At 37.3% G+C, this 23,086-nt stretch overlaps 6 protein-coding genes and 1 long non-coding RNA gene across 21 annotated transcripts; 2 read left to right on the plus strand and 5 right to left on the minus strand.

Moving 5' to 3' along the window:
- Positions 1-441: 441 nt before the first annotated feature.
- Positions 442-7,804, plus strand: LOC110848639 (guanine deaminase). 14 transcript variants are annotated; one of them, XR_004834570.1, is made up of 14 exons: positions 442-873; positions 964-1,563; positions 3,850-4,019; positions 4,088-4,176; positions 4,249-4,420; positions 4,494-4,538; positions 4,605-4,778; positions 4,852-4,959; positions 5,034-5,141; positions 5,217-5,311; positions 5,415-5,485; positions 5,555-5,707; positions 5,792-6,131; positions 7,434-7,804. XR_004834570.1 is itself a non-coding variant. In XM_035850699.1 (12 exons), exons 2-12 carry the CDS (start codon positions 3,879-3,881, stop codon positions 6,016-6,018), a joined length of 1,383 nt encoding a protein of 460 aa, XP_035706592.1. In that variant the 5' UTR covers positions 3,030-3,664; positions 3,850-3,878; the 3' UTR covers positions 6,019-6,104. The 14 variants fall into 14 exon arrangements, 1 of the variants encoding a protein (XP_035706592.1); XR_004834568.1 differs by lacking the exons at positions 442-873; positions 964-1,563 and adding exons at positions 3,031-3,470; positions 3,538-3,664; XR_004834569.1 differs by lacking the exons at positions 442-873; positions 964-1,563 and adding an exon at positions 3,031-3,664 and having other exon boundaries at positions 5,792-6,135.
- On the minus strand, positions 7,787-9,134 carry LOC110848640. Its single transcript, XM_022095901.2, has 2 exons — positions 8,558-9,134; positions 7,787-8,481 (listed from the first exon to the last, which is right to left on the minus strand). The coding sequence occupies exons 1-2, from the start codon at positions 8,617-8,619 to the stop codon at positions 8,082-8,084; spliced, it is 462 nt and encodes a 153-aa protein (XP_021951593.1). The 5' UTR covers positions 8,620-9,134; the 3' UTR covers positions 7,787-8,081.
- Positions 9,135-9,846: 712 nt separating this feature from the next.
- Positions 9,847-11,397, minus strand: LOC110848244 (transmembrane protease serine 9). Its single transcript, XM_022095412.2, has 4 exons — positions 11,131-11,397; positions 10,848-11,046; positions 10,264-10,769; positions 9,847-10,149 (listed from the first exon to the last, which is right to left on the minus strand). Exons 1-4 carry the CDS (start codon positions 11,273-11,275, stop codon positions 9,992-9,994), a joined length of 1,008 nt encoding a protein of 335 aa, XP_021951104.1. The 5' UTR covers positions 11,276-11,397; the 3' UTR covers positions 9,847-9,991.
- A 730-nt stretch (positions 11,398-12,127) lies between these two features.
- On the minus strand, positions 12,128-13,984 carry LOC110849092 (serine protease 33). The gene is made up of 6 exons (XM_022096468.2): positions 13,852-13,984; positions 13,685-13,767; positions 13,567-13,615; positions 13,151-13,510; positions 12,936-13,087; positions 12,128-12,869 (listed from the first exon to the last, which is right to left on the minus strand). Exons 1-6 carry the CDS (start codon positions 13,943-13,945, stop codon positions 12,711-12,713), a joined length of 897 nt encoding a protein of 298 aa, XP_021952160.1. The 5' UTR covers positions 13,946-13,984; the 3' UTR covers positions 12,128-12,710.
- On the plus strand, positions 13,492-14,708 carry LOC118435189. Its single transcript, XR_004834581.1, has 2 exons — positions 13,492-13,627; positions 13,698-14,708. It is a non-coding gene; the product is annotated as an uncharacterized LOC118435189 (long non-coding RNA).
- Positions 14,709-15,493: 785 nt separating this feature from the next.
- On the minus strand, positions 15,494-18,038 carry LOC110849093 (chymotrypsin B). Of its 2 annotated transcripts, none has more exons than XM_035850700.1 (6): positions 17,128-18,038; positions 16,851-17,033; positions 16,714-16,765; positions 16,034-16,161; positions 15,819-15,964; positions 15,494-15,736 (listed from the first exon to the last, which is right to left on the minus strand). In XM_035850700.1, exons 1-6 carry the CDS (start codon positions 17,228-17,230, stop codon positions 15,575-15,577), a joined length of 774 nt encoding a protein of 257 aa, XP_035706593.1. In that variant the 5' UTR covers positions 17,231-18,038; the 3' UTR covers positions 15,494-15,574. The 2 variants fall into 2 exon arrangements, with proteins under 2 accessions (XP_035706593.1, XP_021952161.1); XM_022096469.2 differs by having other exon boundaries at positions 15,496-15,736; positions 16,034-16,311.
- Positions 18,039-18,176: 138 nt separating this feature from the next.
- LOC110848243 lies at positions 18,177-22,708 on the minus strand. The gene is made up of 10 exons (XM_022095411.2): positions 22,248-22,708; positions 22,138-22,158; positions 21,893-22,070; positions 21,703-21,830; positions 20,289-20,463; positions 20,008-20,220; positions 19,851-19,946; positions 19,721-19,774; positions 18,859-18,905; positions 18,177-18,784 (listed from the first exon to the last, which is right to left on the minus strand). Exons 1-10 carry the CDS (start codon positions 22,530-22,532, stop codon positions 18,332-18,334), a joined length of 1,650 nt encoding a protein of 549 aa, XP_021951103.1. The 5' UTR covers positions 22,533-22,708; the 3' UTR covers positions 18,177-18,331.
- Between the last annotated feature and the right edge of the window lie 378 nt (positions 22,709-23,086).

The following is a 23,086-nucleotide window of genomic DNA, read 5'->3' on the forward strand; positions in this document are numbered from 1 at the left end:
CAAATTTGGTAAAAATCGGTCAACTCGTTCGAGAGTTATCGAAAGACAGACGGACGGACAGACGGACGGACATGACAATTACATAAGCCCTGGTTCGGGCTAAAAATGGAGGTTTTTGAGGCTATCGAAGCAACTGTCGTAACCTTGTATTATGATAAATTGTCAAGCAATCTTGATTTTTCGTATTATCCAAACTTTAGGAACTTTTATGATCAGAATTTCCCTACGGGGATGTTGTCTAAATAAATTGCCCAGCCAACGCAGGCTACTGGAGTTACTAAAATGCTACATCTCTGTGGGGGTGGATGCAGGAGGGATATGCTTTCCAGATTCTATGATTACTATTTCATGAAATTGTGCATATCGTGTTGCCCAGTTTTGCATAGTTCTCTGGCTCGTATCACTTTCGTGCCGGTTACTCATTTTTCACTATTTTCCTTCTTAAGTCACCTGCATTGAGCTAATTAGATTATTTACATACAAACAAACTTTACCTTTAACAGAAATGTTTGTTTTCAATTTCAATTCACTTTATTTATGTTTTACTTATGATTTGCAATTTTTATAGTTAAAAATTTTTCGATAAAGGTAACATTGGTAAGATTAATCGAACAGACGGGAAAACAAATACGTAACACCAACATTGCAAGTTTTATTAAAAGCCAGATTTTGAAATGTCCCATCGCCTAAATGACCTCAACCCTGCTGACCCGAGATCTAAACTCATCCTCAACATAAAATGGAATAAGAAAACCAAACACCACAAGAATTTGTTGGAATTAGACGAAATTACGGAAGGTAGTACAATCAAGAAGCGAAAACAAGACGACACCGTTAACCATGTGGAGGAAGCGGTGTCGACGACTGAAAGTGGTAATACATATATTACAATCAAATTTCATTATGAAATTACGATTTGTAATTTGTTTGTAAGTACAGAGGCAGGATTTATTTCTGTTGCAGAACCTGTCCCAAGTTGTTCAACAAGTGCTTCTGTTGTCATTCCAGAACAAGAAGGAGGAGTCCGAACGCCATTGTCCTGCAATACCACCACCACCGACGACAATTTTCCAAATTTCTTGACACAGTTTGACTCCACCCTAAATTCACTGTTGAGAAACGACCCTATCCTCTCCGACCTTGCAGATAGTCACCTCACTGTAGAAAGTATCGAATCGCAGTTGGCCTTCGAATGTGGACAAGGGGTCCGAATCAACTTGAAACGTGAGGACGGCTCAATTCTTCCAATTCTTATCAAGAAGAACGAAACAGTGCGAGGACTCATGAAGCGAATTCAAACAGAGACGGAAAGAGAGCTTAAAAATATGTCTGAAAAGCGGAGAAACATTCATTGGAGGTTGATCTGGCGTCAAAATTGGTTGGTCGTAGTGACGAGTGATGGTGAACAATTAAAATTAACGAATGACAAGGCACGCCTGATAGATGTGGGACTAGTTAATAATACAGAGATTAGGTTTTCTAAGAAGTTGAGAGATAAGAAACCGACGAGTCAACTTGTAAAGAAGAAGAAAATAAACCGAAACCGGAAGTGAACTGCTACAGGTAAGCACATATTTTGTGAATTCATTTTACCTAGAATATTTTAAAAAATCTTCTCAATATCGAGCAAATTTTAGCTGGGTTTTATTTGGCTGATACAAGTGAATCTCACGAAACATTTCATCGATTAGAGGATTTGTGACCACAAATGCCACAAGAGGAGGATGGAATGGAGGAAAGAAACGTGAAACTCGCTCGTAGTCTGGAATTAAAAGTCGAAAGCCGATGCCGAGAGGATAATTTTTTATTTAGGCCAGACCAGAGACAGGCCACCTGAGTCCGATTAAGAATTAGCTATCCAATTATGCTGTCCTGTGTCTTGACAAAATCGAGTCAGCAGCGATGTCACGTCGCTGGGTTAAAATTTCACAGGATAACGGACTCCTTTCTTTCTCTGTGGTACTAAAGATAGGAAAGTTATATAGAGGTCTTAATATTGTGACCCCAATTATTGAATTCCTATCAAGTCAAGGTTGTTACTCTATCCAGTTCTGGTGCACTCAATCGAATAATTTATGTGAAGGATGAAACTTGTCATAATCTACACAGGATACAAATCGAACGATTTATGTGGGTTTAACTCGTTAAATCAATTTCACAAATCCATCATCTCATCTTATGATCATTTTATCACTGTGTATGTTAAAAGTGTACCTGAATACAGACCATTTGCCGATGTTGTAATACGAGACAGTTGGTTAATGACGATATCGACTTCTTTGCTACAATATAGGTACTGTGGCTTCTTCTTTACTTTTTAGCCCGAACCAGGGCTTATGTAATCGTCATGTCCATCCTTTCGTCTGCCTGTAAAACTTGACCATTTTTTGACCGGAGAGACCCTAGAGGGGTTCGGGTGACCCCCACCGATTTTCACAAATTATCTCGGAAAGCTAAAATTTTACAGAGATGCAAAATGACTTCTCATGAAAGAATATGAAGTTAAATGTCCAAAAATGGAACCAGGGGGATCTTAGCGGGTGACCTCAAGAAAGACGTTGCTTTTTGAGAAATTTGATATTTAGTCCGAACATGAATTATGAGATGAGGTCGGAATTTCAAAACTTCTACGTGGCAGTCGTGATAGTCAAGAGGAATGTACTTCAAATTAGATGCTACTATTAGATAATAGGAATAATTGGAGCTACTTCATGCAAAAATGAGTGCAAAGTGTTCGAATTATGGAATATAATCAATAATCGGACAATTTGCTGACTTGTGAAAATTTTTACTAATATAAATCCTGATTCGGGCTATGCAAAGCTGTACTAAGAGGTTTTTATTGATTTCTGACGATAAGTTTGCATGTCTGTCCAGTCCATCGCATTTTCAGCAAAGCAACCAAATTAATCTAAATCCCCCAATCCGATCAAGCGACATGGGCTGCACTTATTCTTCTTTTCCTACTCGTGAATAAGTAAAGGATGGGATTTGCACTCTAAATTTTTCAGAGACATGCAAAAATCTTCTTCCCATTCATTTCACCATTGCTCGAGTGCATGTGTACCGGAATTTGGCAGAGTCCGGTTGTGTTTACTTGTGGTTAGTCATTTAGCTTTGGTGCACTTGTACTCGGGTGCTAGCTCAGTACCAGATTTATAGTAGTGCATGCATGAGCTATAAAACTTGTAAATCTCGCTAACTCACCAGTAATATATACGAATTTTCTCTGTGTAGCGTGTCGTTGCTAATCTTATTATATTTTTGCTTGCACTATATATCCACCCATCCATATATATCGAACGAGTCTGAATCCTGCATAATTAAATTTTTTGTGCACTTCGTTGGTGACCGTGGTGTGGTACATGGCATATTTCGTTAATCGTAATCTAAATTAATCCAGCGTTGACTTCATGCCTAGTCAGGAGAGGAGAATAACTTGCAGATCAGATCAGGAGGAGCATCACACAGTATTTTTTAATGAACAATTATAATACAGTATCAAGGCCGGTAATTGTGTTGCATTGCATGCCATAGAATTAACGCTGGTGGTTGGTGTTGTCAGTACTGGATTAGATTGAAATTGAACACTTGCGTGTTCGAGAGAGGAGAAAGGAGAGCGTCATTAATTTTGGATCTGGATATTCTATTGTGTTTTCTTTGAGTAAGTAAAGTCTCATATCGTCTTTCATGTATCCAACTCGCCCCGATTTCACTCTAGTGTGGGAGTAAAAAACAGAGTTTGGTTCATGTTTTAGTTGTGTCAGTTTTTTGTATGTGTCGGTGTGCTGGGAAGAAGAACGTGTTTTTTTAGTTGGTTTTGGTTTTATCGTCTCTGTTCTGATCCAGTTTTGGGACAGGATTCATCACCTCTAAGCATGTCTCTCTACCGGAATGGCAACGGGAACTCTGATGCTGGAGAAATAACCGTATTTTTAGGATCTTTCGTACACGCTGAGAGTGGAAATAATCCCTTTGTCTTGGTCAATAATGGAGTTATTGGGGTACAACATGGGAAGGTGATTTATAGTAATTAATTATAATAATTTGGTATGAAACTGATGATTAATTTGGGCGTGGTTTGTAGATAATTTTTGTGGACGTGGAAGACAATCTGGATGTGCTCAAGGAAAAGTTTTCTTTCAGTGGGGACAATATCCAAGTTATGGGACAAGGGTGGGGGGAAATGTTTTGGTTATAAATAAAATAATGGATACTGGCAGATTTAAACTTTTTGCATTATTTCAGTGAATTCATCATGCCGGGACTGGTGGACACACATATTCACGCTCCGCAATATCCAAACGCCGGACTGGGACTTGACCTTCCACTACTGGAATGGTTGGAAAAATATACGTTTCCTATGGAGAGTCGGTTCGAAGATGTCTCATTTGCTCGTGCCTGTTACAAGAAAGTCGTGGTGAGTTTTGGAAATAGAAACAGGATGAAATTTAACCATTTTAATTTATACTGTTCTTTATTATTTCATTTAGCAACGCACTGTAAACTGTGGTACAACCACTGCCTCATATTTTGCGGTAATTCTAACTAAAAGTCAACCTTCTGCTTGTAATTAATTTACGATTGTTGCAAATAATAAATAGACAATCCATAAGGCTGCAGCGGAAATTTTGGCTGATATTGTGGAGCTCTCGGGTCAGCGAGCATTCATCGGGAAGGTCAATATGGATTGCTATTCGCCTGATAATTATTGTGAAACGACGGCAGACTCACTCAAGTCTACTGAAGAGTTTATTCTGAATATTAACAAGCGAAAGGTATTTCCAATTTGTTTGCAGTAAATATTTAGTAGCGTTGATTGATTAATTGATTGATATGCAATACACCCAGAATTCTCGAGTCCAACCCATCATAACACCACGTTTTGCTCTAACTTGTTCAGAAGAACTTATGACTGGGTTGGGCAACTTGGCCAAAAAGTATGACGTAAACATTCAGGTAGGTCAAATCCATAAATCTATTCTGTATCATGCCCTACCATTAATTTATTAATTGTGCATGTCTTTTGCTAGACTCATCTTTGTGAATCAATTCCTGAAGTGCAGCGTGCTTTGGAGCTCTTTCCAAATTGCAAGAACTATACGGAGATTTACGAAAAAGTAGGATTGTTAACTAACAAGGTACGAATTTATTTCTCCCATTAGTCAGATTGCATAATTACTAGATTATATCGTGTTCTTTCTTGTATTTTACAGTCCATTATGGCTCATTGCGTCCACATGACTGATGAAGAGATAGGTCTCTTGAAGAAGTATTCTACTGGGGTTGCTCACTGTCCTGCATCCAATATGTTAGTTCAAGTTTATTTATACATGATTATAACGGTTATGTTTTAACAAGAGTTATGCTTAGCCATTTTAACATTACGCTGTATGTTTTTTCTTACTAAATAGGTGCCTTCTCAGTGGTCTTTGCCCTATTAGGAAAATACACGACGCCGGGGTTTCAGTTGGGCTTGGAACTGGTATGCAAAATGATATTTATGTTGAGCAAAGCTAGTTGTCGTGATACATTGTCCTATCATTCATTTTAGATGTATCTGGTGGTTATACGGCATCAATCCTGGAACAAATGCGACTTGCAATCATCATGTCGAAATGTTTGAAGATGGAAGATCGCTCATGTCCTCGAGAAGCACTTAATTATAAAGAAGTCTTCTACTTTGCCACTTTGGGGGGAGCGAACGGTAAATATTTTAATCTTCTTTGGCAGTGAAATTAAATGCACTTATATTTTTTTTAAACACAAATTTTGTGATTGGTCCATTCAGCTCTCTCAATTGGGGACAAAATTGGAAATTTTAAAGTTGGCAAGTACTTTGACGCACTCCATATTGACTTAGCCTCTGCTGATTCACCCGTGCATTTGTTCCCTGGAGAAACATTACTCGACATGGTAGAGAAATTTATCATGTTGGGTGATGATCGAAACATCGTACAAGTTTTCGTGGATGGGAAAAACGTTAAAAAATCTGTCCAGCCATTGTTGCTCACTTAATAATTGTTGCCTGCCTATGTACTGAATCAGAGTATAAATGAAAAAAATAAGAAAGACAGACCATGATACAGAAGACAGAAAAGAAATAGTAATAATAATAGTAACCAATACAAATAAGTACAAAAGGCGTTAGGACATGGTTTTGACGAATTCGCGGTTGAATATCTCTGGCGGGGAGTTGAATTTTGAACTGATTTTTGGTCAGTTGCAAGATAATACTCTCAAAAAGATATATTTAAAATTTTGGGCCGATAGCTTTATAAATGCCCCCTCCAGTGCCCCCAGAGTTTGAAGGAGCCAAAAAAACACTTTCCAAACTGAATTACTCATATAGCATGATAACCTAAGAGGTCAGAGGTGAATGATTGTTAATATTACAACCCTAGATAATCATTGCATGTAATAATAAAAGAATCCACAATGAATTACATAACGTTGGGCCTCCATCGTCGCTGATACGTTTTCATGAAAAGTGATCAATCGGACCGTGCACAGGAAAATTGACCTGCTGACCTTTAAAGCGGACCCACTAGGTCAAATGAAGATTGAGGGCAAAGCTCTAAGTGTCTCAAGTAATATTAAATTAAACAGTGAAGATTTTGTGTAAACAGTTTTGGAGAAGGACCCTAGCTAATCAGCTGACGGGGAATAGTAAAAAACTCGTGAACTAATTTAGGAAAATAATGGTCAAATTTTGTTGAAAACAAATTTTAATAACTTTTTTGTGTTCCCTGCTGCAGAACTATTTTACCTACAAGGTACAAGTGACAAAATAATAAAATTACTGCGTTTTGATTAGTTAAAAAAATTTAAAGTTCCGCTTCAATTTCGAGGAGAACTTTTGTAAAAATTTTATAGGGTTTGATGGAAACTCATTTCCTGGGGTGTAACCACTTATCAAAATTTTATCAAAAGTACTTACAATGCAACATACAATTTCTACCTTGGATAAAAACCACGTTAGGGATTTTTAGCATCAAAGTCCTAAAATGTGGGGGCCTTTAAAGTCGAGGAGTTGCGTTCAAGAGAGCATTCCATTAAGACAAGTATGAAGCTAGACTACAAAAGGGACTTATAAGATAAGCATGCGACAAAAGTGGTTTTATATAGTGAAAAGCATGCTAAGTCACATGATAATAGTCGCAAAGACAATTTTTGCACCAGGACCTCAGAAAAAAATATTTTGTTCAACGCCATTTTATAAGAACACTGGTTTGGAAAACTAAAAAAGGACACCTCTCCAAATTTGACCTTTCCTCATTTCGCAGAGTACATAAAATCGGAAGCCAGATATGCTTACCTATAGTTTGAGACATGGGCTTTCACATAAAAAATGTTAGAAATCTCTACAACTAAAAACCATCCCGCAATTAAGGTATGAATTCTTCAAAACCATGTCCTAACGCCTTTTGTAATGCAAAAAAATCTATGCAATTTGCAATAATATCCAACATTCTACTCAAAAATAGACAGATGCCAGAAGAGTTTAGTTTTAAATACTAAATGCGCTACGTACACTACAAAATGATAATATTTGCTCACTATTATTATACTAATCCCACAAAAAATAGAAGGCTTTTAATACGCATTTACATATGTATGTGATTCGAGCCTTATTTTTTGCTGCTACTGCCTGGTACAAATTTTGTCTAATAATAATAATCAAATTTTATTTTTGAGCTTACATATTTTAAACTTTAACAAGAATGGTGCTGCTGTGCAGAAAGAAACGATTTTATGGCGAAATAAACCAAACATAAGTTGCAACTTGTGTTACAATAATGTGCAATCAGTTTAATGGTAAAGATTCATTTCAATATTTACAGAAACTAATTTTAAATCACCATGATATGTATGTACCAAGTATAAATTGGAATGGAATACTGATCCAGTTTCCCTCTTATTGCTCCCTCTCTTCCTCACATCAAATTAAGTAGCTCAGCTCCATTAATTATACAGTTTATCTAAGTAAGAAGAATGATAACTTTGTCCAACGGTGGTGTGAGTATATTGTTTCATGGATACAATTCTGAAGACATTTTGGTAATTGCATAATTTTCAGTTTAGTCATCTCGCATCATCATCCCTGAAGATTCGGATGCGCCATAACCGGAAGTATCTCCTCCGCCACCTCCGCTATTACTTCCCATTCCTCCTCCTCCACCTAAGGCAGATCTGATTGGGTCAGGTTTATTTCCCCAGCCAGGGTCTAAACCTTGGTCACCTCCAAAGTCTGTGAAATCGGGTTGTGCTCCATCATCCCCGTCATCGACAAAGTCTTCGCCTTGACACCTTTTACAACTTCCTTTAAACTTATTGGAACATTTACACTTGTTCCTCGTCGGACCGGCACCATTTTTCTTTCCCACAAAGACGACCGATGTAATGTTCTCGTTCGATCGGTAGTAGTGGCCCCCAGATTCATTTTCGGCACAGAAATGACAATATACTCCGAGTAAAAATCTGCATTCATAAAAGAAATATCAAGATAAATCTGAAAAATTTATATTATTAATCCATTTTTCGAAATATCACTCACAATAATATTACAATCACAATTAACGCCACCAGCACCGCAATTCCTTCCGCTTTTAATGGCATTTTTTTTACTGCTTGTGGTCAAACAAATATTGACACTGGCGTGTTCAAATCGACTATGCCAATTGGGATGACACTTTTATTTACACAGTTGGATAATGGTACGTGGGAATTGTCAGGCACTTATCATTTATTGACATCTTCACACCATTCCAGCACCGATGTGTTTGTATGACGCGTCTCAACTCAACCGTCAACCGTCTTTCTTTCACTTGTATTTATCTTATTTGCTCAATTGGAATCTTTTTTAGAGCATAACATTTCGGGTACAAAAGTGTTAAATGGTTAAAACAAATTTAAGTAACGCACTCGTCAAGTGATGAAAGATGCTCAACTAGTAAAACAAATAAGACATTTGCAATAACAAAATTATACAAATTATTGTGTAAAAACAAGACTGCAACTAATACTTAATTTTGTAATATGTATCTACATGCACATAACACGGACCATTTTATTTTATGCGAGATCACATCACAATATCACATCCTAAAAGGTGGTGAATACTAAAACTATGTGCTTGGGCATAGACCGTGTATAATTTCAGTAATGCAATGTGCATACATACGTCTGCATGCTGGAGGCTGTAATATTTAGGCATGGGCTGAAAATGAAAGGGTTGCTTTTCTCACTTTAGCAGCAGAAGAAGGCTTTAACAGAAAATATATAATCCTAATCCACATAGCATCATGGCATCATGGAATGTTCATTCATCATCTTCTTCACTGTTTTGCTATTGCTGGACTCGTCTGTTAACAGCAGTAACGTACCTTTTCTTCACTGGGTTGGCAGGATTTGGGAGGATTTAGCCAGGGGTCTGCTTATTGGTCACGGGATAAAAATGTTACTTGTACCGCATCTCGCATCTCGAGTTAAGAAGTACGACATTCTGATCGTTATGCATGAGCCGACCTTCCCCAGATTATTCGTTGGCTGGGTTGTGACTTAGGTTGACTTGTCCTTTTATTGTTATGCAACGAGTGAGATACATACCTAATTTTGCTTATAACATAGTTTGTAGAATGCATGCAAACCTCATAACATGTTTTTTGCCTTTGTTGTTGTCACAATTCTTAGGTGATCTTAGGTGATGGGTTACTTGTATCTCTATGTATGGGTGATCTTGATTGAAAAATGCGGTGTGGTCATCAAGTACACGATCCCTTGACTTTTAGGAACGTTCTTGTCCCTAAAGTGTCAAATAATCTTGCATCAAGTATATGAAATACATATGAGTCACACAAATTTTAATTCTTTCTTTATTGACTATATAATAAAAATCAGTTAGACAGAGTAAAAAATAAATAGTATACAATAAATAATATCACATCAGACATAATATCACTTGGTGTCTTAATTCTTAGATCAGTTCTTATTATTCCATTCGTTTACTTGTCACCTCCTTAATCCAGCCCAAATAACTGGAGACCCTGCAATAGACCCCTGGTGCTCTATACGGCGTTCCAAACGAAGTAATACCAGCAATTGTCCATCTTCCATGCTGATAAATTGCGAGAGGACCACCAGAATCACCTGGAAATAACATTAAAAAGTTGACATTACTAAATGTAATATTTTACTAGGTGGCAAAATACGTAACTGGACATTGTAATGATGATGTTCATAAAATAAAAGTTCAAAATTTACCAGAAGCGGTGTCCTCTCTCCACGATTTGTCCACAACCCCGGCACATAGTTGACTGGGGGCAAGCGTCACTCCTTTCCAGTTTGACTTTTGGTGGTAGTACTCGTCACACTCTGAATTTGGGAGAATGGTCAAGTTCAAGGTCTTCAACACGTCGGAATGAATTTTGTATAATTCTTCAAAATCCAGTTCGGTCCGTTCAACCTTCTCCCCCCAAGTTCGACCCCATCCGGACGCCACAGCGGAAATATTCTTGTCCTTGTCTGCCGTTCTGCCAAAAATTTCATCCGCGCTTGGCAAGCAAATCGGGGACACGAAACTGTTCCACAAAATCGGCTCGGCCAATTCAATCAGCGCAATGTCATTCAGGTATTGAAGACCTCCATCGAAATCGGGGTGGTTCGTGACTTGTTTTATGGAAATTCGTTTATATTCAATTTTAGACAAAGCATCTTCTTCCGCTGTTATACGATGTGCCCCCAAAACCACAGAAAGTTGGGCATATTCACTGGAAAAATTATTAAAAAAAATTATAGATAAAAGTAATAAATATAGTGTACCAAGTAAATATGTACAAACGACTTACTCATCGATATGACTAAAACAATGAGCTGCGGACAGGATATAGTGATCCGATATGATCGTACCCCCACAGAAATGTTCACCACCGTTCTGAATGGAAACCTGCCATGGAATTTCTGCCGTATTAGCTTCTCTCCCACCGATTATCCGTCCCTCTCGAAAGCTAAGATTACCACCACAAGAGGATGAAGTTGAAAGAAAATCTGTGAATATTTAGTAAATAATTGAAATTTTTAGTTCAATATTTTCTAAACCATAATTAGTTAAGAATCCGAATTTTAACCAACCTTCCGATTTGTGAATATCATTTTTCTCGTCATCCACAAAATTCAAGGGTGCCCCTAAACTCGTTGTGACTAAAGTGGTTACCACACATGTCAATAGCACTGGAGGAAAGGAAGCCACACTGCTAATGCCACCCATAATATTCATTTTATTACGAAAAACAGGAGAAAAAAGTCGGAAAATTTGGGATGGATTTTATATTGCGGCGTGCCTAAGCGCCTTGTGTCTGACTTTGCGGCAGACCTAAATTCACCCAAATGATGGAATGATGACCTATATTCGTCATATTTATGGGAAATGGATCCAATCTGCAAGGTCACATTTGTTTATCATTTGTAAATTATCATATCGACCTTCGACTAAGGTAGCAGATAAAATAGTTCAAAATCATACTGATCATTGTATTTAGTGACCTTTGCTCCTATCTCGCTTTTAAGTACCACCACCATAAAAACGACGCTTACTTATGTATGTACAACATTGCAATCAATGCTGTTGATGATGAGTAATATGACGATGGCTTGCATTTCCTGCTAATTTCCGCGTGTGCATAATATTATTCATTACATATGACACATTGTGATATGTACTTCGTGGAGCCAATTAATCCACGACGGGTACATTTTTTAAAACAATTTTCTCCTAAATTTATAATTTTACACCTTTTCTACCCATTGAACTTTCACCCACATCAATTTCATCCTCCAACATGCTAAATTAATTCAGACTTAATTAAAAATGGGTCAGATTCCAATGATTTTCAAGTCATTTTAACTTATGAATTATGTAAACATGAAATTTTTATGTCACTTTACTTTCTGCTGGAAATTCTACTGTACTGTAACAGCTATAGGTAGCAGCAGCATTACTATAATTTTATATTAGTCATGAAAATTTATTCATGCATTATTGAAGCGACTCCGCCGTGGCAATGTCAAAGAACAGTTGTGGCATTGTGGATATGCATTGTCGAGTTTTCGAATAGCTCAACAATTCGTGTACATAATATCAAGTAACGATTTTTATTTGGTGGTCTTGGTTCATACTGGTAAAATATAATACATTTAATGATGAAACACTGGCAGGAATTACTTACTAACATGATTTGCAGAGCCCTTTTCTGAATGGAATTGCGTATCGTGTACCAGTCAAATCGAAAGCATAGATTGATTCATTGGCTCAAGGTCGTAGGATTAAAATGCGTCTTATTCCGTGCGTGCCTACTCACCAAATATGTAGCGAAATAGATTTAGAGACTAGTGCGGTACAAAAATATATAACGATTAATTAATTTAAGTAAATAAATAATTTAAATAATTTATATTGGGCCTCCTCAGACACACGAAAATATCGTCGCTTAGAATTTCGCTTCGTTTTTCGCTTACTTCATGATAAGCGAGCTCTCGGATAAGCGACCAAAAACTCCACTCAGAAGTGGGGTTAAGGTCGGTTAGTTGAAGTCTCAACAAAATTTTGCAATTTTCATAATTTTGGCAATGCTATCGATACGCGAAAAACAAAGCGAAATTCGAAGCGACGATTTTTTCGTGTGTCTGAGGAGGCCCATTAGTTAAATAATCTGTTAAGAAGGAATAATTTCTCTAATCCACGGGACGTAATCAGCCAAATCTGTGTAAACCGAGGGACGCCCCTTTGCGCCACATTGTTGACCCACAGACACAATTCCTATCGCGACCCATCGTGAAGATTCCAAATGCATCAAAGGAGAACCACTATCACCCTAATTTCAAATTTCATATTTTTTTACGTACGTTCAAATATAATTAAATTTATACTGTTTTCTCACCACACAACTCTGGCTTCCTTTCACACCGGCGCAGATAAAACTATTAGATGGAAAGTTGTTAAAGGACTTGTACAAAGTTCGACATTCTTCAGTGTCCCACAAATTTACTTCGACTTTCCGCAGGAAATCGGTCTCCTTTAACCAGTCGTGATCTGTACAAAAATGAATTTATTTAAAAATCTACACAGATAAAACAAAGTTCATGGTTACATTACATGATTGGTCGAAGGACGTCTTCCCCCACCCCGCGGTCGTTACGGTTGACCGTGTCGCTAGCTGAAACTGCGCCTCTTCCCGTGTTTTCGGAGCTGGCAGACAGATCGGTTCCACGCTGGGATGAATGTACACACTTTCCTTCAATTTGATAATTGCTATATCAAATTCACGACTGTTTGGCGTGTATCCGGGGTGCAGAATGATCTCTTCGATTGGAACTGGGATATCTTTCGTCTTTTCCGGTGTGCGGAGACTGAATTCCCCAATGGTCGCGGACACTTCGTCCTCCCTCTTCTTCCCATGGTGGGTGAGGAAGCAATGCGCCGCAGAGAGGACGTAACGGTCAGCAATTACGAAACCTACGAAAATATTTGTTTTGAAATTGTGTTGTGAGAACGATAAGACATTAAAAAACCTCCGCAAAAGTGTCCGAGTTCATTCTTGAAGCTGACCATCCAGGGAAACTATGAATTCACGTAAGTTACATTAAATTCTGTGCTATTATTGGAAAAATAAAATGCATATTAATCTACCTCTCCTTCGAAGCACTCTGACCCCCCAACTATGCGAGCATTACGGCGCGTGGTCGCGTTGGCGAAACGACCGCAACTGGCAGCTGTTGAAGAATATCAAAAAATGAACAAAAACCGATGGTGATCGCGTATTTTGAAAAAATTATGATTCCTGAAGAATCTATTACGAGCAGATGCCATTCGTCTAATCGCTGCGTGAGTTTCTGGTGGTGTGACAACTCCGAGGAGGATGACACTTATTCCAATCATTTTTAAATCCATTTTTATGGAAAATTTTGACGGAAAAGTTTCGAATTCTAGGACAAATCCAAAATAACTCTTGACTGTGCGCAAGTTAATCTTGGAATGTTCATGAATCTTGGCATGACTGGGTCTGGATCGGGATATTTATACATTAAAGCTTTGACTGGATTGTATTATGGGATGAAATTAATTATTGCAGTGTTCGATCGATGGTGATTAATAAGGAAGGAAGGAAACTATTTCCCACACGCTTACGCTAATTACGATTTAGTGGCAATTAATAAATGTGTGATTAGTACGGATACAAAAATATTATTTCCATGTATGTTGAATAGTGATGATTCAACTGCGTCGTCAAATAGCGTGGTGTGGTGGTGACAATAGTGATGATTGATCAGAGGCCAATGTCAATGTCAGGTGGCAAAGTACCTCATCGCATCACATTTACTGTGTATTATTCGCATCCATTTCCATGTAGAAATGATCAAGAAACGTTGCATGTTTTACGTTTATTGGTTGTCATTTCGATAATTTCAAGGATTCTTTGTAAATCGGGTGCGTAAACGCAAACTTAAAAACACATTATTTCAAATAGATCAATGCCATGTTCCAATTTCTGAATGGTCCGCTTTATGACCAATGCAATGGTGGTAAATATGCACTCGTAATGGTGACTCATGATAAATTTATAATTTACAATTCTAGTTTAAATAATTTAATTTTAATTTTAATTTGTAATATGAAAACTAAGAAACAAGAATTTGTGAGTCAAAGGTTTTAAGCCAGTGTTTCTTTTTGTGCGCACGAAATTATTTTTATGCATGCATAGTGCACAAAAATGCATAAAAATGCATAAAAACGCATAAAAATGCACGATAATGCACGAAAATGCATAATAATGCATAATAATACATGAAATGCAACCTAGGAATTTCATATTTTCAAGAAATTTTATATTTTCCTACCTTGTCAAATTGGAATTTGTACACATATAGAATAATATGGAATTATTATTCGGCAAGAAAATTTCAAACAAATTACAAGTATTTATTTGTTTTGTTATACAACACTACGTATTCAGCCATTCATAAAAATCGTCATGTTCATTCATTTTCATTTTCAAAACTTTCATTCATTTTTCGCATTGAAAAATGCAAAATATTTTTACACTAAAACACTAAAATGATGAGAAAAATATGTTAAATGGCATGTCGATTCCTCAATTAATCGAATATTTAGAAAAATTATTGCATTGTTCCAATATTATTTGCATGCAAATTATTTTCGTGCATTTTCGTGCATTTTCATGCACTTTTGCGTATTTTTAGTGGGGGTGTTATTAAACGTTTAAAACCATTTTCGTGCACTATTTTCGTGCAGGTGTTATTTAACAGCAGAAACACTGAACATACGCACTTGCATACATTATAGTTTATTATCATGGGTTATTATGTTAAGCATTCAGTTTTATCTTAAAGTTTATCGAAAACATATTAGATTTTCGATATTTTTCCCCTTTGGGCGTCCAAATAAGTCAAACATTTATATATTTGAAAAATTATTTTTATTTTTGACAAAATGATAAATTTTTACTTGTACAATTTTGTAAATGTAAGAAATTAACTTTTAAATGAGATCATTTTACAACTAATTTAAATATATTTGTGAATTAATAAAGTCCATATAGCTGCTAATTTTTGTGTAAACGCCCGGAACTCTATCTTCACACATGAATCGTCCCGCAGATACAATTCCTATTGCGGTCCATTGATCGTTTTGCAAAACCATAAGCGGAGAGCCGCTGTCACCCTGTGTGACATAACAATTTTGCATTATACAATTCTTCTGAGGAAAATTAATTTAAAAATTTGGACATAAAAAAGGGATGAACTTTTGACGAGTCTTTTTCGTTGTCCCCGGCACAGACGTAATCCTCCCGAGTGAAATCGTACTGCGCGTCGTGATAAGCTTGCAAACAATCCGATTCCTTCCAGACGGGAATTGACACTTTTTTCAGTGTTTTAGAGGGACGAATTTCTAGAGGAAAAAATGCAGTTTTTTTACCATATTTGTTTTGTCCAAATTGTAGCGTTCTTTGCAACATACTGGAATTGTGGCAATTTGTGTTTCCCCATCCAGCCACAGTTACAGGATGACCAATCTCAAAATTGGTGTCATGTCCAGGAAGGCAGATTGGAAGCAGGCGAGCGTCCCACGTCATGGGATGGCGTGTTCTTAAAATGGCAATGTCGTTGTTTAAATGTCCACCCTTTTCAAAGTCGGGATGAATTGAAATGCTCTCAATTGTCGTGGTATTGACATCGCCGAAAGGTGATAAGTCATGCTGACCCAGCGTGACTGAGATGGACGTTGGAAGTGCAATGCTGCAATTTTGTGAGCACGAAGAAATGTTAATTGATTTTGGTCAATAAGGCCAAAGTCAATAAAGCCTTCTCTGATGATCAGTGTTATCGCGTGTCCATAATTCATAATTTGTATTTAAACGTGTGTTCGCATTCTTGAATTGTTCTGCATTACGAGAAACTTAATGAATCTTAACGATTTTCTTTTCAAGTTCGTACAGCGGAATAATATTTCATGCACATTTAATTTAAAAACGAACTTTCTTCTTGATGGTTGAGTGTTTTGCTTGTTTTTTTTTTAAATTCGATAAAATGGGTGCGATTAAGCTAGCAGGTGAGTGTTCAAGACGAACACACGATGCCAAGCGTCCATGTCATACCACAATACACAAATATAAATAAATACATAAATAATTTTCTCACCCTTCGTCCGAATACGTGCCCAGATTGGAATTGTACTTCCGGAGAAAACAATCTAATATATTACATAATTTAATTGTATTAAAAGCGAGAAAAAAAATCAAACTGAAATAAATTATTTAAAAAATAAGATAACGGACGGGCTGCGGAAATGATATTTCTCGAGTTCACTATGAAACCACCACAGAAATGACTCCCACCATGGTTGACATTATTAATTGAAGCCATCCACGGGAATTCGTGTGGAACTGCGTCTTCTCCAGACAAAATTTTTGCTTTGGCAATAAGAGCAGATTGAGTTACATAGCCACAATTTTTTGTGCCTAGAAAAGATCCATGTTTTTATTTTTCACTTAAATTTTAAAGTTTCCAAAAGTTGAAAATTATGGATACTCTTTTTATACTCTCTATTTTTACCCGATTCTCTCAATGGATTTGATTCAGCCGAAATGAAGATAGTCGTCTGGATAAAAATTATCGCGTGGACAATTCTAAAATTATTGAATTGGTCACAAATCATTTTGCCAAATAATAGAAAACAACGCCAAGTTTTTTCCCTGATTTGTGACCAAATTCTAGAGATAGCAGATCAGAAGTAACCCTTTTGCGAGATGTGCTCCTCCAGTAACTGAATTTATGACAACGCTTAATTATCCTTTGTCATTTTCCAGATGCCTTACGTAACCTGAGAATGCAGGAGTACATCAGTTTTTTTACATTATACAGGGCGAGATGCAGTACACAAAGTATGACGATGATAAGCCACAAAATGACACGCGTCGCCAGAAATGAAGAAGGAACTAAAAGTATCAGTCAGTAATGACTAAAAGTGGGCGGTACATTAATTCACTCGGAAAAAAATGAAGCATTTATTGGAACTGCACGTCGTCAAAATTAGAGGATTTCATTTGAGATGTAGTTTTGTTACAAGTTGAGGAATAGCGAGGCAGGCAAAGAGGAAGAGATTTAACCGGCTTCCGCATAAAGCAAGTGCATATTGTGTTATGTTTACGTAGTCAGTTTTTACTGGTACGCAGTGTGAATGCAGAAATAGAAAAAAATGCTGATAAAGCATGGAATAGTAGGGATTTATGATTTCTGTTCTGCATAATAATGGTCCATTGTGCCGATTGGGATGGAGGAATTAAGTCATTACCATTTTAATTGATGTACTAATACGTGTTAGGTGTATTAGGTGTCACCTATTAATGGGATCCTTGATCGTGACAATGCACGCGGATCGAATTCTGAGTGATGATATCCAAGTTTTATATAATTTTATCATGGCTGATAAAATCCATCCAGCCAAGAACGACGACGCCGCCAATCAGTCAGTCAATGAGCGTCCGTCACTTAATTGGAACGGGGTAAAGGTGAAGGAATTTTTCCAGCTTTATCAGCAGTGCGTTAGTTTGTACGCACTTTTATTTTTTACGCAAGAATAGAATACATATCCAAGGACTAAAAAAGCTGTATGAGTAGTTTATTAGTTATCGTGCGTAATATTTATGTACATTAGTTTACTTACAGCTTATTAATTGACTTATCCATCACAGTTCAAAAATTTGTAGAGTAAAGTACACATACATTTGTGACGTATACATACGAACGAAATTATTTTTTATCTTGAGAATAGTAACTTTGACATAAAAAGTGTAAAAATTGATATCCAAACCACATTAGAATTTCTGCGATCAATTGACCCACTGTCAACATCGTCCTGTCGACTGCTCGTAGTGCGTCCCCTACTTCGCCCTGCTTGGCGTTGGTTGTTATTATTTACCAATAACTCATTATTTGCCTCCAGGTTCGTATCCAGGTCCACATTTCCTCCTCCAGGTTTCCTAAATCCGGTTGAAGTTGGTCTTCGTGCCCGAAACGGTGGTGATTCCGTCGTCGTCGTCGTCCCGGACACGTTGTACCAGGCTTCGGCAAACGGTCTCAAGTCATTGGATGGGATATGTTTCAGAATCTTGATCCATTTGAAGGACAACTTGAGTGGAATGTAACAATGGAGAATTACCGGATCTAAGGGATGCTCAGGGTTTAAAAGGTCCGTTATTTCGGCGTGAACCTGGTTAAAGTTATGGTCGTCGTGTAAGTAATAGTTGCATAAGAATTTAAAAAATCCATTAAAAATCAGTGTACCTCATAACCCGACGGGTATTCACTTAAACCTGGGACGAGGAGTCGGTCTGTAGAGCAATAAATTTAAATTTATATAAACCATAACGGGTAAATTTAGTAAAAAAATATCGATGCATGCATTTTATGGCAATTCTATATTTTTTCATTGTGCTTGACGTTAATCAATTCTACGTATGCGTACAGAGTAATTAGTGAGCTTCCTTGTGCCTGTGATTCTGACCCGACCCGTTCCCTTCCCTATATATTTACAATCCTTGCAATTATTAACTATCAACTACCGGCACATTTTTTTACCTACGCTGTTAAATCGCTGAATAGTATAAATCATGTTAAAGTTTTCCCATTGCGATGCATACTAACTTATTATTCATTTAATACTATTTACTGCCTCTGATATGACATGAGGAGACAGTAACAAGGCAATACGTGGAGGAATCAAGGACATGAGAACGCCAGAATCCTGCTCGATTATTAAAAACACTGCAGAAAATATTTATATGGCTCGTGGGAGTCTTTTAAGTGCGATAAAGAAAAATACTTAAAATCCGTGTAAACGTATCTGCGTAAAATTAATAATGCTGCTTCCTTCCATTATTATCAGTCGACTCAATCCCTCCCAGCTACACCAGCCTCACCTCACTCACAATAAATATGACCATGCTGACTCGCTTCATTATTCGTGACTGTTTATCTACGAGAATGACCTGCACACGCGACGGTGATGAAAGTGGATGGATTTCATATCTGAAACTCTACTTCTTCAAGAAATGAGTAATGATATGATGCACTTAATTTTTGTATAAATTTCATTTTTTAAATAACACTTTTCCAATGAAGCATGCACTCAAAATTAAAATTTTACCATCATCCACAAAGACCATGGAACCATTTGACCACTCGACGGCCAGTTTGAAACCTTGAATCAGTGAAATGCACTTATTTTAGGGTGACAATAATTTATCAAAAATAAATAAAAAAGGTTATCTTGAAACCTTGCGTGTATTCGAGAGGGTCAGCTTGACAATACATATGGAGACGAGGACCTCCTTGTTCCTTGGGCGAAAAATATCCCACCGCTACACTGGAATCTAAATTAATACAACAATTTAATAAAAAAATGCTAAAATTGGTACCAAATTCGAGACTTACTTGATGGAGCAATTTCCTGTTTGCACAACTCCACTGGGGACTTTAGAAACTCGGCCAATTTCCAATCAGAGCACGGACTTCGTTTAGCATCCAAGAATTCGGGGGCTTGACATCGTTCCGAAATGAAACTTCGACACGATGTCCGCTCATTTCCTAGGCTTTGGAGGAATTTCTTGTCACAGCAATCCTCCTTGAGTGGTGGATAATTGGTCCCTAGAAAATTGTGTGTTAATGAATATGAATACTACACATTTTTTTAAATTGAAAAACCAGGAACCCACCTGCCAACGTATTATTCACCACAACATTAACATGAACTTTGATAGATTCCCCCACAGCGCAGATAAAGTCGCCGATCGCCGTCAGAACTGAGGCCCCCTTAAAGACATAGCCCGAACGGGGATTATAGGAGTAGAACGCGGAAGAAATGGCCATCCAGTCCTTTTGCCCTTGACCCTGTGCCCACCCACACGACAAAAAATTATTAATGGTGAGAATTACAGTATTTTTATGAGGTGGCGACATTGCATCGATTGACATTGCATGCATGCATACAAAAATGCATATATCGTCACATTTGTCTGTACATAAAATATGCACCTTATTGACACTGCGATATGCGAAAGAGAGTTTCATATTCAAGTTGACGTTTACAGTTAACAAATAATGCGGCGGATGTGATGTAGTGCAAAACAATGGATATGTAGCAGCATTCATTGTTCTTCTTTCTTGATGAGACAGAACGGTTTCTCTCTCTTCTCTTGTCTCCTTCTTTTAGATTAGATTTATTCCTTCCCTTAATTTTTTGTCTACAAATTATTGCACATCCTTTAATCAGTTGCAGCCATTTTTATCCATTCCAAATCGCTGTGACAGTCATGCAGTCCCAAAATCAAACAAGAAACCAGATGCAAGCGGAAATATCGCAATTCCTTTAAAGTTCTTAATCCAATTCAAACATTGGGGTAAAAAAAGATGCCACACAATTTCTAAATATCCTCTCTTCTGTGTCATTCCAAGTATTTGGAAGTGTGTGTAATACGTATGTGTGTAGATACATAAGAGGAACAAAAACAGCACAAAGTTGAGACTGCTTTTTACCTACATGACATGAGATAAATGAAACAGAAGTGGATGACAATACCACCACCACCACTGACTGAACTACCGATGACTCTAACCGTTACCTAATTTGCCAAGAAATGAGACACAAAAACAATGAATGTGACTGCATAAGGTTTTTTAGTGTGTGGCGCAGTAATGAGATGAGATCCTCCCGACTTTAAAATAAAATATTACAAAATGAGCCGAACGAAATTATCCGCAACTGTTATTACAATAATAACGTCTACATTAACTTCACGATAAAAGCACAGTGACACAAAATTTGTGCAAGCAAGTCAGGAATACAAATGACCATCAGATTGAGTTTTGTCTCAATTTCTGTTTTTCTGAGATGCTACTCTTTTACAGATTTGGAAATGTTTTTGATTTTGATAAAGCTGTGCATTTTCCGTTAGAGTGATTTTGAAGGATGCAAAACACTACGTATGTATTTGCAAAAAATTGCATATGTAGTTTAGGTACGATTTCACAATCATTGCATTGCATCCCAACGAAAACAAATTAATTCTTGGTAAACACAGCAAAAACATGAACATTTCATTGGAATACATAATCAAGCGATCATCTCACCTTGTCAAACTTCTTGAGTAGAGTAACATTCGCATGCGGATCTGATACCGAGCATGGAATCCGTATCGAACTAACGGCAGCATCGACGTAAAGTTTGGTATTGTTTTCTGGTAAAATTATTCTGTCCCCTGTAATAATAATTTCAATGTCAATAACAAAATTACCAATTCAACAGTATCTCCAGTCCCACCTGGCACAAAGATATGATAGGACGCCGAGTACGAGACATTATCCCATTTGTGGCACGTGTAATTGCCAGATTGCGACTCTTTCAGCCCCTCCAATTCTAACAGGGCGGAAAATGCGTAGGTCGTCGGGTCATAAAAATCCTCGGTAAATCGGGTATTGTCCACATTCAGGAATGGAAACTAGACACAAAATTGCAATATTGAAATGATATCCCTCATTATTTTTTAATAGTATAATTTCCCATACCCCATCTCCACTGTAACTCCACTAAAAGTAATTAAAATTAACATGATTAAGTATTTTACCAGCATAACGTGTTATCAATGATAACTTATCATTTAATAAATCCCACCCACTTTAACTGGATAATACGCCGAGCAGAAGAGATGAACCTTTTCAAAGCTTCTGTCCAACACGACGTCCGTATTTGGCTGATTTGCCAAAGGGACCGTCGTCCCATTTTTGGGGTCGGCTAAAAGTATCAACAAATTCGGAGGGGATGATTCAAATTGAACGTCTTTGTCGTCATAATCGCTTTCCGCCGTGGCATAGTCGGACGATGACGTGCTAGCAATCTGACCCTCCACCACCACACCCACTAACAGCACCACAATTAACACAAAATCTCTCCCACCCCACATTTTACTCTAATTAATTTTAATTTCCTCAAGCATAATAGCAATTTGTATTATTGGTTTAAGGAACTCTTCACTGCTAAAAAACCTATGCGAACGTGATCCACAAACCAAACCACATGCACTGCAAAATAAATGAGATACAAAGAACGATGCTTCCATCAAGTAACAAACTAAACTAAACTGCATTTGTGGTTTACTCGGTGAATTAATCCACCCTTAGGAGGGGAGCTTGCGAGGTTGATAATAACAGATCTTGCTGCCCTTTGGATATGTGGTAGTGTCCTATGAGTGTACTAAAACCCTGAAGTGGTTTGACTCCATGGCCACATTTGCGCCCGCCACACCCACTCAAAAATGCTCAAAAACCACTTTCACTCCGGTTTTCACTCACTCAAATCCACGCCAAAAATCCAATTTTGCTCGGATTTTGAAATTTCTTTCACCATTACACTCCCAGATAGTTGCTTTCTTCAATTCGATATCAAACTCAATATTTTCGAAATTATTAGTATTTTTAAAATTTAAAATTCTGAATGAGCATTGTTGTAGTAATCAAC

This window comes from Folsomia candida, unplaced genomic scaffold (genome assembly GCF_002217175.1).
Source record: "Folsomia candida strain VU population unplaced genomic scaffold, ASM221717v1 Fcan01_Sc004, whole genome shotgun sequence".
In the NCBI taxonomy this organism is placed as follows: Eukaryota; Metazoa; Arthropoda; class Collembola; order Entomobryomorpha; family Isotomidae; genus Folsomia; species Folsomia candida.

Excerpts from the sequence above, each read along its gene's own strand:
- LOC110848639 (XM_035850699.1), top strand. The coding sequence starts at position 3,879 with ATGTCTCTCTACCGGAATGGCAACGGGAACTCTGATGCTGGAGAAATA. Across the intron at positions 4,779-4,851 it reads TGAATATTAACAAGCGAAAG|AATTCTCGAGTCCAACCCAT; the intron begins GTATTTCCAATT and ends CAATACACCCAG. Across the intron at positions 5,708-5,791 it reads CACTTTGGGGGGAGCGAACG|CTCTCTCAATTGGGGACAAA; the intron begins GTAAATATTTTA and ends TGGTCCATTCAG.
- LOC110848640 (XM_022095901.2), bottom strand. The coding sequence starts at position 8,619 with ATGCCATTAAAAGCGGAAGGAATTGCGGTGCTGGTGGCGTTAATTGTG. Across the intron at positions 8,482-8,557 it reads ATTGTGATTGTAATATTATT|ATTTTTACTCGGAGTATATT; the intron begins GTGAGTGATATT and ends TTATGAATGCAG.
- LOC110848244 (XM_022095412.2), bottom strand. The coding sequence starts at position 11,275 with ATGAATATTATGGGTGGCATTAGCAGTGTGGCTTCCTTTCCTCCAGTG. Across the intron at positions 11,047-11,130 it reads TGATATTCACAAATCGGAAG|ATTTTCTTTCAACTTCATCC; the intron begins GTTGGTTAAAAT and ends AAATATTCACAG. Across the intron at positions 10,770-10,847 it reads TGTTTTAGTCATATCGATGA|TGAATATGCCCAACTTTCTG; the intron begins GTAAGTCGTTTG and ends TAATTTTTCCAG.
- LOC110849092 (XM_022096468.2), bottom strand. The coding sequence starts at position 13,945 with ATGGATTTAAAAATGATTGGAATAAGTGTCATCCTCCTCGGAGTTGTC. Across the intron at positions 13,511-13,566 it reads ACTCGGACACTTTTGCGGAG|GTTTCGTAATTGCTGACCGT; the intron begins GTTTTTTAATGT and ends ATATTTTCGTAG. Across the intron at positions 13,088-13,150 it reads GACGTCCTTCGACCAATCAT|ATCACGACTGGTTAAAGGAG; the intron begins GTAATGTAACCA and ends ATTTTTGTACAG.
- LOC110849093 (XM_022096469.2), bottom strand. The coding sequence starts at position 17,230 with ATGATTTGTGACCAATTCAATAATTTTAGAATTGTCCACGCGATAATT. Across the intron at positions 16,766-16,850 it reads AAATATCATTTCCGCAGCCC|ATTGTTTTCTCCGGAAGTAC; the intron begins GTCCGTTATCTT and ends GTAATATATTAG. Across the intron at positions 15,965-16,033 it reads CACAAATTGCCACAATTCCA|AAATTCGTCCCTCTAAAACA; the intron begins GTATGTTGCAAA and ends TTTTTCCTCTAG.
- LOC110848243 (XM_022095411.2), bottom strand. The coding sequence starts at position 22,532 with ATGTGGGGTGGGAGAGATTTTGTGTTAATTGTGGTGCTGTTAGTGGGT. Across the intron at positions 21,831-21,892 it reads CTATCATATCTTTGTGCCAG|GGGACAGAATAATTTTACCA; the intron begins GTGGGACTGGAG and ends TTATTATTACAG. Across the intron at positions 20,464-21,702 it reads TACTCAAGAAGTTTGACAAG|GGTCAAGGGCAAAAGGACTG; the intron begins GTGAGATGATCG and ends GGGTGGGCACAG.